Source organism: Cupressus sempervirens, chromosome 5 (assembly GCF_028749045.1).
Source record: "Cupressus sempervirens isolate cs-2001-9-10 chromosome 5, ASM2874904v1, whole genome shotgun sequence".
NCBI lineage: Eukaryota > Viridiplantae > Streptophyta > Pinopsida > Cupressales > Cupressaceae > Cupressus > Cupressus sempervirens.
Window position 1 is genome coordinate 617470249 of NC_143122.1, and position 16091 is coordinate 617486339.

Consider the following 16091-nt stretch of genomic DNA (forward strand, 5'->3'; position numbering starts at 1 on the left):
ACAAGACAAAAACAGCCACAAAAATAGGTTTTATCGAGCTCCTAAAACCCCATAAAGAAACACACTGCCAATAACAAAAGGCCAAAAAAGCTAGGAGAGTTAGACTTTACCTTTTTCCTTTTATTGTAGTCCATCCATCCTCCACCAAACTAATAGCCTTCTGCCAATGCAAATCTGCACCATCACAACCAGAACCTGAAACTCCAGAAGCCAGGGAAGAGGATGTGACAGTAGAGACCAGAGATGGAACAGTGGCACGCCGCAAAGGTACCATAGAAGGATCTTCCTTGGAAACACCAAAAGAAAGACCATCAACCACAACAGAAGGAGCCAAAAGTGGATCCATCTGCAAGAGGTCAGGAGTAGGCACCAAAGTCGACTAGCCCCCCACAAAACCAAAAGGAAGAACAGGGGCAGGGGCAGGAGAGGGAAAAGGGTCTTGGCCCACAACAGGACCAAGAGGAACGTCCAATACTATGGCAAGAGAAGGAACAGGAACCTCCTGAAACAACGGCACTGAAAGAACTATGGTAGTTGTTGATCATACATCACACTTGTATTCTTTTTCACATTTTGTTGATAATGATGATGATATTTATGATGTACCTAACCCTTTATCAAGGGTGAAAAATTCATGTGAGGAGAACATTGGACACTTGAATCATTTTGTTCTTGAGACAAGTGTTGAACTTCCTACCCCTCCACCTCCTACTTCTTTAGACATGAGTTCTACTATTTAGCAGGATGATCTTTATGCTTCAGATCTTGTAGTGTCAGATGAATTCCTAGATGCTCTTTCAAATGAGTCTCATAATGCAGATTTGGTTATTACATTTGAGGAGGTTTCTCTTCGAGATAATTCTTCACCTTCTTTAGAGATTGGATTTATGAACTCTTCATGTTCTCTTGATTTTTCACATCTCATAGGTCAGCTTAATGGTGTGACAGAATCTTTGAGCTTGGAGACACATATTCAATCTTCAGAGATGCATACATGGAGACCTTCTTCCTCCTTCCTCACTTTTTACATGGAGTGGCTTCTTCATCATTTGATGTATTTATCTCTTCCTAAGGAGAGACATGTTTCTTGCAGTCATTGGATTATCTCTTGTTTGCAGGTACTCTTTATCTACATTGGAGCTTCTTCATTTTGGGGGGATATCATGTCTCCTTATTTCCTTCCTATAGGGGGGTCATTCTTTGTTTATTAATGATGTATGCAATTTTTGGGAGGTCTTGAGTACTCCATCAATCCATACATCTTGTTTTCATCTCTCTTTTTGGAGAAGGGTTTTTCCCATGAGGTTTTATCTCTTTCTCCACTTTATGAGAGATTGCATTTCATTTATTGCATTGCATATTGTACATGGGTACCTAAAATGGCCTAGTAGCCAAGACCCACCTTGCATTGTGAGTTTAAGTGCATTCCCTATTGGTGTAATTAAATATTCACTAATTACACTTACTTAAGATTACTTAGGATAATGCATTGCATATTAATTTGTGATTGAGATACTTGGGAGTTTGCACCTCAATTAAACACATGGTGTAGGAGAATTCCACTCTAGGTGGTCATAATTTTTATCTCATTCCACCTTTAGTGCACTTATGACATTATCATCCTCATCAGTGCACATACTTCATTGCATAATGGAGGATGATTCACCTTTCGTGGACATGTGATTCCACCTTGTGTGGGTGATAGCTTATCTTCTCCTTATCGTTGTCTCTTATCGCTTCTCCTATATAAGGAGGCCTATTATGTACATTTCAAATCAATCCATTGGATGTCAATCAAGCCAATTATCAATAATAGCATTCTTGCATCTTTGTGCACTTGTCTTGCCAATCTCTTGTGGAAGTTATCTTGGTCTTTCATTTGATCCTGGGGGTGTTGTAGAGTCACCTAAAACTCTAATAGTGACACATATTGCTAACAATCTCCTTTTTCATTGATGGTAGCACCAATGCCAAATAGAATTAATCCCTTTCTCTTAGTCTCAGCATCAACAAGTTCTACATCACTAACAATACAATGAAAAATGCCAACAATTTTATGCATGGATCTTAGGATTTATGAAGTGATTGTTGAGTATTAATCTAGATTTAAGTAATCCAACAATAATGATGCTAGATTTCAGAAATTTTATTTTTTAACTTGGATTGATTTAAAATGTAAAAGAACCTTTATTTGAAGGTGCCTATTCAAACAAAGGTGCCTTCATTTGAAGATATACCATAAAAAACATTATCTCTAATGTCAAAAACCTTTGAACAAAGATTAAAGGTCACATATATTCATTTTATGTAAAGCACTCAAATGGAAAGAAGAGGACATTCGTATTAAGGTCACTTTTAATCCTTTTAGGAAAATTGCATAAATGAATAAAAAGGAACCTTCAAATGAAGGTCTTTTTTCCATTTTCAAAAGTCAACCTTTCTGCAAAGGTTTTTTTAAGTTTTTAAGGGCATGGCATACCTTAAAACTAAGGTAAATTCCTTGAATAACATCAAATTAAAGAAGCTTCATTCAAAGGTTATTTTCCAAATTTTCTCTAAATTTACAATTTCAAACCTTAATTTTGTTGGAAAATATACAATCATATAATGAAAATTTTCATATAACACATTAAGGAAATCTATGTGAATTAAGTAAATAATAAGTGTATGCAAAAGAATAAACATACCCATCAAAGATGACATAAGGTATACCTTGGGAAAATATATGACATAAAATATTAAGCAGGACAAAAGTGCAAGGTTTAAATGTTGATTTGATCTTAAGAGGTAAAGGTATGCATCAATATGTTGTAAGACCAGGGATAAAATGCTTTGTATGTATTATGTCATCTCGTGTAATAGGGGTCCTTTTGCATTTTAATATGTAGGATACTTCTTATAAAATTGTGATTCAAACATTGTGTTAGGGTAGCACATAATTTATTTGAAGGTCAACTTGGAGAAGCCTTGATTACAAAGGTTTTCTTTATAGTTTAGGTATACTCTAATGGATTATGATATCTTACACAACAATCAAAGTGTCTCATAGATTCTAAAATTATATTTAACTACTATCTTTTTTAAGATATGAGATATGATTGTACTTTAAGTCATTGCATAAATTCTATAATGGGCTCTTCTTCATGCACGTAAGGTAATTTTTATCTATCATGAATGTAATTAGACCTAAATTGTATAACAAATTATGAATGCATGTATGATGTTAAAATTAAAAGGATATAGCATTGCAACTTCATGCAAATGAATGCATTATGTTATCGATGACTGTGACTCACATTTGGATAGACACAAGGACCAAAGATTGTAAGTTAAACAAAAATGTGTTCTTCCATGCAGTTTAGGAGTAGCTTTAGATCTAATAGTGTTAAACACTTGTCAATCACATGTCAATACCTCTTAAATGCTTGTGATTTGTAATATATTTTGTGGGTTGTATATCATGAATTTGAGTTGTAAAAGTATAAAGTAGAAAGGAATTCATAGAAAAGAGATATGAACATTCTTTTTCATCTATTATTACATGTATATGTTTATTTCATCTACTTTGTATGGGATCAAATAGGTTTTTTAAAGCTTTTCATAAGGCATAGTTAACCATATCATGAGCTATAATTCTTAATATAGTCATACAAAGAGCTAAAGAACTCCATTTCAAGTTCTACAAAGCCTAAAGTTGATTAAGTGCATGTCTACTCTTATAAATCGGCCCAAGATCCATCTTTTCAATATGAATTTGTTGTCTATGTTGCTTTCCCCTTTGTACTAGTGTTAAGTGAGGCCTCTATAAAAGTAAAACCTACAATCTTGGGAGCCAATAAGCACTATTCCTAGTAAGAGTCTAAATGAATTTGGATGGTATTGGTCTCAAGTAAAATGGTTGTGCTCCTTTTGAAATCATTTGTGTTCTCTTCATATTAATGTTTTAGTACTTATGCAAACATGAAGAATCGTCAATCTTATGAATAGCATCACAATGGTCAAACATTCAAATTTGCACACATCTATGTTATGTGTCCATTAACCAAAATTATAAGAATAGCTACCTCTACCCTACTTTCCACCAAAGCTTCTCTTCCTCAACCAAGATTGTGGCTAAAATAATTCAACAATATGCAAAACATTCTTACCCCAATACTCACACAAAGCTTGCATCACCTTACAAGTGTGGGTATGATGTATGGAACTATTAAATACCTCTATCAATAGCCAGCAAAGACCTTTTCATTTCTTCAATAATGGACATGTTGATGGCCCATAACACGTGGCCTGTGGTAGAATCTAGTACGCACGATGGTAAGGAAAATCAAGTGGTCCATCAAGGTGTGTAGAATTGTAAGGCTCCAAGTCCCTTAACTTCTAATTCTAGACAGTCAAACACAACTAGAAGCTTATGCTTAAAATATGTCTTTCATTTAACCATAGTATTCTACTCATACAAATCTTTTGGATCTTGTTACTAAAAGCAGCTAGCAACTTGATCCCTGGTGGGCTCTTTATGAACCATTCAACTTCACCAGTAGACCAAGGGCGATAAGGGATGAGGCCAAGATCGTGCCCCGAGTGATTTTGACGGCATGGATGCCCCTCAATCCTTAGCTCTAAGCTGAAGAGGTTTTAGGTACAAGTGGGCCCATATCGAGTTCCTAAAAAGTCTATGTGATGGCCTTCACTAGTTGGTAGCTCACAGGTTGGTTGCCTCGCAGGGTTGCCTCGCAGAACTGAACCCTCCATCAAAAAAAGAATAGCTAACTACAAACAACATTATATTACACTCAAAATTGATGCTCTTCACTTCATAAAATTTTGTACACCTAATGGAATGTAAAATCTTCATCTACTATAATGAATGTTTGTTATCTTTCTCTTCATTTGTTCCCTTGTCTAATTGCTTAGTCACATGATTCCAAATCACACCACTTGAATAAGCAAGCAAAGAAATTCATAGATTCTTTCCCAAATATCGTTAACTTGTCTATCCATAATATTATTTACTTGTCAACATTGTTTTCATTTGCTCTCAATAAAAAATTTAACACTAAATGGGATGTAGCATCTCCATGTTCTACAATGACAGGTTTCTATCCATCTTGTTCTTCATTTGCTTCCTTATTTAGCTGCTCAGTCACATGATCCCAAATCACACAACTTGAATAGGAAATAGTGAAATTCATTCATATTCTATCCAAAATATTTTAACTTCTCTATTAACATTACCTTCATAGTAGTTGTCATGGAACATATTATTGATGTGTTTGCAAAGTTACCCTTGTCACAAACCTATTCCTTTTCAAGTTATTGTCCCATAAATCAACTTTAACTTCACTATACAACAAAATGCATTAGAATACTACTCAATGTTAAAGACACCACAACCTCATAAAAGTGGCAATCATTAATCTAAATTAGGAAGTGTTTCAACATATACATTAAGTGCATAACATAGGTAGACTTGACAAGAAACAAAGTTGTTAATGGTGCCCTTGATAAAGGTAAGAAGTGTGAACACTGCAACGTGAGGAAATGTAGTTGCACAATGTTCCATCAACTCCACTAAAAACTCAGTTGAAAACATGTAGTACAAACTTTTTAGTAAAGCACTTGCAAATATTCAAGTCACTTGACAAGGCAATGTTAAAATAAATAAATACAATTTTACAATGATAACAACAAAACCAAAAACATTAGTTACTCTCCCACTACCGAAAATCATACCAAGGTAAACGACTTATAGAATGCATGCTTAACCATTATCAAACAAACTTGGATAAGTTTCATCTACTTCTATTCATATTTAATATTATTGGTTATGCAAGAGTTAATTATCCCCACCAAGTATAGTGACCTAGATATTATGACTTGAAAAAAAAATATTTTCATTGCTACCCTTGATAAAAAAAAAACCAAAATATTTGTCACCAACCTTTCAATACACCATTTATTCATTTTTCAAACTTACCATCCTTACATCCTTATCCCACATACTATTGGAGACCAACCCACCTTTCTTCACTTTTCAAACTTACATCATCCTCCATACTTTTGGAGACCAACCCCTCCTCCACCTTTAAAGTTCAACCACCTTTCAAATTCTCCTTCACTTTTCAAACTTTAACCCTTCTTGCATCCTTATCCTCCACACTTTTGAAGACCATGCCCTCCTCCCCCTTTAAAATTTAACCACCTTTCAAATTCCCCTTTCTTCACTTTTCAAACTTACCCCTCCTTGCATCCTTATCCTCCATACTTTTGGAAACCAACCCCTCCTCCACCTTCAAATTTTAACCACCTTTAAGATTTGATTAAACTACTCAACAATATTTTTAAGTCAAATCAATAAAAATGTCATCATCAAGATCTAAACAAATTTATAATTGCATGCCACCTTCACTCATTATACCACACCAATATAATCTTTCTTTATCTGTTTTTAGATTAATTACAATTTTCACAAAGAAAATAACTAAAATAGATTTCAGTCACCAAGATGGTGTGTTGAATAATAAACTAATCATTTTTAATTTCTTAGTTTCCAAACAACAATTTTACAAATTCTCAAATTCTAAAAACACTTCCTATATATTACAAATTCTCAAATTCTAAAAACACTTTCTATTATAATACAGTATTCGACCAAAATATTTATGGCTCCAACACCTCTCACATATGACACTATAATTAAATTCAGATAGCATAAATCACCTCGGTAAATTATTTATTCTTCAAACCACAAAATTTGATACCCTTGCCTCCCCCAGACCCCAACACCTCTAATCGGCCCATATTTCTAAGTTTTTTCGGTCTCAATTAGATGTCCAATGGTAAACACCACCTCTCACACAACTTCTTTAGCCCACACACATTACGACAATAGATGAACCCAAGTCCCATTCTCAAAATAAAAATTAAACTTGCATCCAGAAATCTTAAATTTCTTGTTATCGTCGCTTCAATCTTGACATAATCTAGCCGATATCTAGAAAATACATAAACTGAATTTACTTTCATATACTCGAAGATGAAATCTTGCGTACATTTTTTGTATTTTCGTTTTAAGATGTCTCATAAAAACAACATTTATAGCAATTAAACGACTTTCTTTCATCAGATATTATTCGACCATATGCCCAAAACAGCTCCACATTTTTCAAACGAAATCTTGCTTAGACAGAAAGATCCAGGCCAATTCTAGAAAAATACATAATCTGAAATCAATGTCATATCGTCGAGATTAGATCTTGTTTATATTAACTTTAGATTTTTGTTCTTTTACTTTAAAACGAATCATATTTATAGCGATTATATGGCCCACTTTCGTCAGAAATTATAAGTGAACAGAAATCATCTGAGATTTCCCTTCGATTAAATCAAGCAAACTTGTAACAGGAGCGAAAGAAAACCGACAGACAAATCAAATAAGACGAGAGCACAAGCATTTAGTACTCTTGTGCAGAGCCACAGAGACTGCCATTTAGTGCTTTTGTGCAGAACCACAAAGACTATATTCATTACGAAAGACTGATGATAGCGTTAGCTAAAGCTAGCAACCCATTAACTCAACTACCAACCCTATATAAGCAAGATGACTGAAATTTTTTAACCCACACTAAATGGGCTTTCCCCAAAATAGCAAAGAGATACGAGCATTTCTTTTATTTATGAAAAATCTTCAATATTTTGCTGACAAAGGACAGTTTTTAAATTCTTCAAAACATCATGTAACACCTATCAAAGAGATAAAAGCATGTCCATGATTTACAAAGCAGAAACAACCTAGAACAATTTGGCACTTGATCAGGAGAAGCTAGTAGTCTTCTGCAAAGGGTTTTAAAACCTCGCACCTAACCTATCTTGTACAAGCATGCTCATGATTTATGATAACCCCACTTCCCATTCATAGTTCAACAGAAACCAGTGGAAACTAGCAGAGGTTTACAAAAGCCTTTAGAGAACCCCAAGAAGCCTGCCCATCTTCTAGACTTACAACCAAGCAGAAACAACCTAGAACAATTCAGCACTTGGTCAGGAGAAGCTAGGAGTGTTATACAAAGGGTTTTAAAACCTCGAACCTAGCCCATCTTGTAGAAGCATGCTCATGATTTATGATAACCCCACTTATAGTTCAACAGAAACTAGTGGAAACTAGCAGAGGTTTACAAAAGCCTTTTGAGAACCCCAAGAAGCCTGCCCATCATCTAGACTTACAACCAATATTACACCAGTACTGGGGTATGTTGGGATGGCGGGACGTTGGGACAAGTTTCCGGGACGGCGGGAAAATGGACATCATTTTAGGGACAGCAGGGAGACGGCCAGGGGATGGGGCAGGGAGGGGTTTGTATAGTATACATATAGGACTTGAAATACTTGTTAAGAAATGAACTCTCAATATAACATACCAATTTAAAATACTTGGACATAGCAAAATTGCAACATGTACTAGAACCATTGAACATTCAATATAGTAACATATTAAATACCCAAATTACTTTCTCAAAAATTCAAGGCAAAATTGTCTCTCACGCTGCAAGATTCTAGTGTTCTAACCAGAAACAAATCAAGCAGTACCAACAAGATACTAATTCAGACTTAAAAACTGAAAAATTAATAAAACTAATTCATTCTCCTTATCATCTCATTGATCTTCTGTTCACGATTGCCAGCATCGCCACCTTCAATGTAGTGGTTGCGTTTCTTCTTCAGTCCACCTGATGGAGCACTGAGTTTAAATGGCCACAAAAAGTTGTTCGCTTTCGTGAAGTTGGGGCCAACAGTAACAATCTCGTGGATAAGATCTTCAATACAGATTATGCCATATTTACCTAAAACCTGTTCACACGCAACAAGGTAGAAATAGTAAGCACTGGGAAAGCATACTGAATAACACAAAAAGGCATCATGAACACAAGTACCTTTTCAATGACAGAGTTGTCAGTCAAAGGAATCCGCTGCTTATCAACCTTTCCATAACCTCTCTTGTAAATCAGCTCTCTTATGCTTTTTAAATTTGGATATCTAGAAAGAATTAAGCAAGAGAATTAAATAACAGTCGACACAAGAATCTATGAAATAAGAAAAAACTGATCTACATAATGCTTATATCTGACCAAGAACATACCCAAAGGTCACATATGGCTCAACCCGATGCAACATGTTCATTGTTGCTTTGTTCACTTTTAGAAACACGCCATTGAAGATCTGAAATTAAGTCCCATAACAAAATATCACTGGAATATTTTATATACATCCAAAAGCAATCATTAACCATTATTTTAGAAATAAAAAGTACAAAACAGACAAGTCAAGCTGAAAAAGGACCAACCTGCCTCAGACGCAAAAGTCGCAAAATTGTTCTGGTCTTTGGATGCATATCATTGATACTGAATAAGAAAAATAAGAAACTCAATAAACGAAAAAAACTACTTAAAACTTATATTAGAATTTGGGGAAAACTAATAATTGTGTTCCTCTTTATTCAAAATATAAGAGATGTAAAAATAGACTAGAGATCTAATATAGTCTACCAAATCTATAACTATATAAAGACCCAAAAAGTACAAGGTATATAAATACTACAAAGTAGCTACTTACCCACGGATACGAATAATGAACAATAGCTTAGCTTCTGGCTCAACATAAAAGCCTCCTTTCATTTTTGCCTCTCTCTTCAGTCTGATAACCTCTCGTTCCTGATTTTTGACACAAAGTGCATAAGAAGCTTAATTAGGTACAATCCTCAACACTAGATAGCATGAGGACACATCAATCAAAAACCCAGAAATTTATTAAAGGATCCACATACTCCTTGGTGACTCATAAATTGATACAAAACTTGCCAAAAAGAAACTAGAGTTATACAAAAGTGACACATCACTCACAAATCAAGCAATTTATTACCTGCTCTGTATACTCCTTTGAATATTCCTCAGCCTTCTTAAATATCAGTTTACGGTTTGTAGCATTTTTGACTTTTGCAACTTCCAACTGCCGCTTCTTGTCATTCTCCCATTCTTCATTTCTTTTCCTCTTCTTGAGGACTGACTCAGGCACAAGCTTTGCCTCCTCCGAACTCATATCTGAAATAACAGGAAAAATTAAATTATTTGGCAAAATTAGACATTAAACAAGAAAATGCTTTCTAGAAGCAGTAAGCAGTTCAGAATTTATGTGGCAAATCACCACACTATATTATATAATTAAAAAACAAAGACAATTATAATTGTTAATTATACACTAGATGTGGGATTTGTTGATATGGGTCTTTATGGGAGTTGGAGATTGCATTAAAATGACAATTAACTCTCAGAAATCCGACAAGTGAAACAATCTCGCTGGTCTCTCTAAGCAGAGCACTACTACAAAAAAGGCACTGCTTACCATAAAATATTTGTTAAAGAGTTTTAACTATTCCAGATTTTGAATGCAGAAACAAGCACTTGGGTGTGCTTGTGAGGGCAAGTGAAGGCATTTGCATTTTAATTTTAAAAAGTTGTTCAAACTACTTAACTATTTTCATTTTGTAGTTTCCTTTAGAAAGAATTCATCCTGCTGATTGAATTATTTGAAGAGAGTTATATACATTTGTGATTTGAACAAGTAGGGGTGAAAGCAGGGCAACTGCATTTTCACTTCATTGCAGAGAGGCCTTGCTCTCACTAAACATAATTGTCACTTCCCACAAGTGGCAGCTCATCTCAAGAAGGAAAGTAGCTACACAATATAGTCAAGAAGAGAGGAAAACCAGGAAATTTCACTTGTGAGCAACTCTTCAACACAAATGATTAAGGATTCTGACCAAATGACTTATTGACTGGATAAGCAGAATCTAAACATTGTCTGAATGTATAGGAAAGAACCTCTATAAGAATCAGCCAGCAGCAGCAGCAGAGGGGTTATGCATACAGCAAGAAGCAGTATCCACTCGTGTAACAGAAAGTGCAACCCATATGATTGTTGTAGCTTCTGGTTAACTCAATAAATACAACAAACAAATATTGCAAGGCAAAAGTTCCAAACACACTGAGGAGACTCTACAGTTGGAAAGTCGTGTGTACAATCCATCCTCATTTATTGTATCAATCAAGTTATGTCGCATGCCGTAAAATAGGTCACTGGCATTTTACATTGATAGGATAAGTTTCACCCTGAGTACATGACAATCAACAGGGAAAAAAGAAAGGAACAGTTAACAGGAAATGGGGTCTGGATCAGGTTGCCCATCAGAAATTAAAAAATTAGTTATCTGCACCCATACACATATCATTGTTTAAGTGTCTCAAATTCTGCTCTTCGCATGCCACAAAATAGATCACTGGCATTTTACAATAATAGGATAAGTTCACCCTGACTACATGACAAATAAACAGGATAAAAAGAAAGGAACATTTAATAGGAAATGGGGTCTGGATCAGGTTGCCCATCAGAAATTTAAAAATTAGTTATCTGCACCCGTACACATATCATTGTTTAAGTGTCACAAGTTCTGCTCTTCGCATGCCACAAAATAGGTCACTGGCATTTTAAAATGATAGGATAAGTTTCACCCTGAGTACATGACAATAAACAGGAAAAAAAAGAAAGGAACAGTTAACAGGAAATGGGGTCTGGATCAGGTTGCCCATCAGAAATTAAAAAATTAGTTATCTGCACTCATAAACATCATTGTTTAAGTGTCGCAAGTTCTGCTCTTCGCTTATGTTAGGTGAAATATAACATGCAAATTAAACCAAAAGAAAGCATATTGAGAAGGAAAATATTATTGCATCACATACAGAATTTAAATGGTAAATAAACTTTAATTGAATAAGGTGTAGAGGTAAAAAAGGAACAGTCAACAGGAAATGGGGTCTGGATCAGGTTGCCCATCAGAAATAAAAAAATTAGTTATCTGCACCCGTACACATATCAGTGTTTGAGTGTCGCAAGTTCTGCTCTTTGTTTATGTTAGGTGAAATATGACATGCAAATTAAACCAAAAGAAAGCATATTGAGAAGGAAAAAGTTATTGCATCACATACAGAATTTAAATGGTAAATAAACTTTAATTGAATAAGGTGTAGAGGTAAGAACATTGAAATTGATTTCCTCCACTTCAAATTATTCTTCTAGCTCCCTTATCCAATCAATCAACTCATCTGGATTTAATTTTCCAAAAAACTTGGCACATCCATTTTGTTGTTGTTTGCAATTCTCAAAAGACGCCTCCAAAATTTGCCTTCTCCAAATTCCTATGGCCTTTCTTCTAATAGAATTTTTTGCATTTTCAGTACTCAAATTCACATTATTTCATATATCATTTCTTATCATCTCTTAAAATCTGTCCAACACATTCTCTATTCTTGCATTCCTCTTGAAGACAGCATCAGTATCTCAATAATCTTTCAATAACACTTTCAAGTTCTTTCTGTTCAAAACTTCTCTCTCAACTTCAACCGCCCACACAAGCTTCTTCTCGACCAACTGTTACACTATCTATCCAATCAGCGGTTTTGACATAGGCTGCCTTATGTTCAGTGCTCTGCTTACACACTCCAAACCTCTAGCTTTGATACCACTTGATGCAAGAAAGTCTAAGGATATGCCCGAACAAGCAACAGGATTTCAGCACAAGCTTAAATCAGATGACCACAAAAATAAAATTCTATTTCAACTCAACAATGCTTCCCACAAATTTGTGAACAAGATTACATAAATTTCAAAACATATGCAATGGCTTTTCCAGCCTCTCAGTTCTTTTCAAATTCTTCCGGTCACCAACAACATTCTCAATTTATTATGTATTCTTCTACATTCAAGAAACTTCTTCATATACTCCCTATAATTACCTTTGTCCTGACACATTTCACTTGCTAAAAACCCATATTCAGAAATATCTGATTCTGTTTGTACTCTACTCTTATAAATGCTCAAAGTATCCATTAAAATATGCAACAAATCTGAGTTATAATCTGCAATCTCCTCCTTGAACCAAGGGAAAACTCTTTCCTTCACCATCCCTTCTATTTACTGAAGAAGCTCCTCTTGGTAGCCCTTACCCAAGTGATCTTTTTGCAGTTTTTTCTTATACAGCTTACGTTCCCCTTTTCCCGTACACTCCTGCTTGGTCTATCCTTTTGGTGCTGCTCCTTCCTATTTTCTTTAGCTCCTGCTTCAAAGAAAACATAACGCCAAAAAGAGAATGAAGTGTTTTCTTGGACTTTGGCATTGCACCTGCCAATTATTTCACTTGATAGTTTATTAAGCCTTTTTTAACAAATTTATTTATTCATATTTTGCACTGTCAAACAGCCTAGTGCACTGTGTTCACATTTTGCATACATCGGAAAAAAAGGTTGTGGTATATGATTTTACACCTGCCAAATACATTTTAAAGATTTGTAAAGCCTTTACTATGCTTGATGAGGTTCCATACCCTATTCCAGAACTTCCATTACAAGCTGTGCAATTGCTTTATGCCTGCTTATTTGATTTATTGAGTGCCTAAATCCTTCTCTACAAGCCTATTTTGTGCTTCAGAATAAACAGTAGCACGCCTAAAGGCTAAAGCCTGAGATTATAATCCGATGAGGCATTCTGTCAATTAAATCCTTCTGGATTAATCTATTTTGCTCTTCAGAAATAAACAGTGACATGCCTAAAGCCATGAGATTATATCCTGATGAAGCATTTTGTCAACAAACATGAAGAAAAGGCTTGTTAATGGGCCTAAGTGCTAAAGACCACCTTGGAAAGTACCTTTTGGATGTATTTTATGCCTATATCTTTTGAAACCAGGTGCCCTCCATGGTCAGAATTTGCGGCAAAATGACAATGGTGATGTCCAAGATAATGAAGATTTGGAAGATGAAAATGCAGAGATATGCTAACTGAATAATTTCTCTAGCTTATAGTCATATCACCTATTTTGTTTCAGGGTGATTTTTTTATTCTGGTAATGCAAGGTTCAGTATTTAGGTTTCTTAGTTAGTGATGCTTTCTCTTAGGGTCCATTTGGTTGGTCGAAGATGACGGGAATTGGCTTTTTCATATTCTGGATTTGAAATTATTTGCGTTTGTTTCAAAATTGGCAAAATGGAATTAGAATACCAGACTTCTAATTTTCTCTGAAAACCGGGTTTTTACACTTCCTACTTGCAACTAGGAATTGAAAATCAAAACCTGGTTATGCTTTTTAAGGAGTGTAAAAACAATAGATTGGACTTCTTTTTAGAGTCTGCTTGAAACTCCAAGCTAACGCATAAAAATGTGTCTTCCCACTCACAAGTAAAATCTCAAAATAGGAATGAAGATTTGCAAAACCTTGATTTGGCTAAATCAAGAATTGTAGAAATCTAGGTTTCTACAGTTCCATGAACCAAATGGACCCTTTAGGTAATTCATAGTTCGGTGCTCTTGCTTCTTAGAGCCTTTTTGATTGCCAGACTTTGTATTTAATTAATATATTACAGGGTTATAGCCTTTTTCCGTTTTAAAAAAGCATGGGAGCCCTCCCCTTTTGCGTTAGTATCCTCAAATTCCGACGTGGTCATTCTTTGTGGTTGAGGCATTTCATCAAAAAAGGGACATTGAACAGCAACTTCTGTAAGAAATAAAATGGTGGTTGTTAAGTATCCTTGACAACAGAAGGCTCAGAACCGTAGGGCGAGCGATGTGTTCAGGATAGAGCTGCAGCTCTATTGATATAGATGTAGAATTATAACAGTGAACTGGCATTCAGATGCAGTACAACGAAGGTCTTGGGCTCGTCAGAAGCATTTTGAATCACAAGATTAGAGCGAGTATCAAAGCTAAGTAGTTATGAGTCTTTTGGAGGCTAATTCCACTATTGCAATAATATTTCTGAAGATGTTTTCTCGCAGAATCTCTCTTCTGGGTTGTTCCCTTCAGAGTTTAATCCCTGAGCATTTGCTCATATTTGATGTGTTTTTTGTGTTATATATTCTTTCAGCAATTGTCTTTCAGATTTATGTTAAGGATAAGTTGGAAATGTATCTGCCCTCATGTTAGTCCATGGTTTTGAATTTAACTCACTTTGATTGTAAATTGCATCTCTTCAGTGTTTTTTTCTGAGCATGAAACTGTGAAAAATATGTGATAACATAGATCAGTTTGGTTTGAAACTGAACAATGCTATTAATTTATTAAACACGACATTTGCCACACAAAATCTTAGCACTGAGTGGGTTAAGGAAAGAGTCGGATGCAGCGTCCCCCACAAATGGAAATTTGACAACGAAAAGCTATTAGAGATAGTCCAATGCTAACGTTATTCTGGATATAAGTTAGGAAGGGGAGACCGAATCGTCATCCTTTCAAATTTTCCCTTGCACTGGGCATGTGATCCAGAAAACCTTCTTATATTTTTTTAAACCATAATATGGTCATATGGCCATCAGATTTAACGTAGCTGTACAGAAGATTTTCAGCACTAACAAAAAGCCCTCAAAAGGTTCAACAATGCGATCTTTGCAGTTGTGTTAGCAAAGCAAATTGCGGCATCTATCAGCAATATCATTCCTATGGCAGAGAATTTGTAGGCCGGAAAACCATGAAAAGGCCTTCGCCGATCACCTTTCTTCATACTCAACATTCAAAAGACTTAAGGAAACACAGCGATAAATATCACCAACCTGAATCTTGCGAAAAATTACCTGCGTCGTCCTTGTTCGGCCTCCCTTGCAAAGCCCTAAAGAATCGTAAACCCGCAACAGCAAGGGTCTTTATTACTTACAAAGATTAGGGTTTTGCCAAAAATTGGAATTTGACATAACATTAACAAACACTTGAAAGTATAGGAAGCGCTTAGTAAGGAAGCAAAACCCTAACAAGTAAATATATTATAATTATAATTATAAAACTTTTGAAAAATATTAATATCTATTTAATTATGAGAAAATTTTAAATAGCAATTAAATGTTTGAGTTAAATTTTAAAATTACACCTTCTTGTATAACTGGGAGGTGCCAAGGGGAGATACAAAAAAGGAGAGAAGGGTAAGGAGATGGGGATGACGGTACAAATGAAGATGGAGATGAGTTGGAGAGAAGAAGGATATATATATGAGGAAAGGGGTC

General features: G+C 35.2%; 1 protein-coding gene across 2 annotated transcripts; it reads right to left on the reverse strand.

Annotated features, from left to right (window-relative positions):
- Nucleotides 1-8437: 8437 nt before the first annotated feature.
- Nucleotides 8438-15794, reverse strand: LOC149557404 (large ribosomal subunit protein uL30y-like). Of its 2 annotated transcripts, none has more exons than XM_089832057.1 (7): nt 15669-15794; nt 9916-10094; nt 9610-9707; nt 9341-9398; nt 9137-9216; nt 8931-9033; nt 8438-8847 (listed from the first exon to the last, which is right to left on the reverse strand). In XM_089832057.1, the coding sequence occupies exons 2-7, from the start codon at nt 10090-10092 to the stop codon at nt 8632-8634; spliced, it is 732 nt and encodes a 243-aa protein (XP_089688183.1). In that variant the 5' UTR covers nt 10093-10094; nt 15669-15794; the 3' UTR covers nt 8438-8631. The 2 variants fall into 2 exon arrangements, with proteins under 2 accessions (XP_089688183.1, XP_089688184.1); XM_089832058.1 differs by having other exon boundaries at nt 15648-15794.
- Nucleotides 15795-16091: the final 297 nt, after the last annotated feature.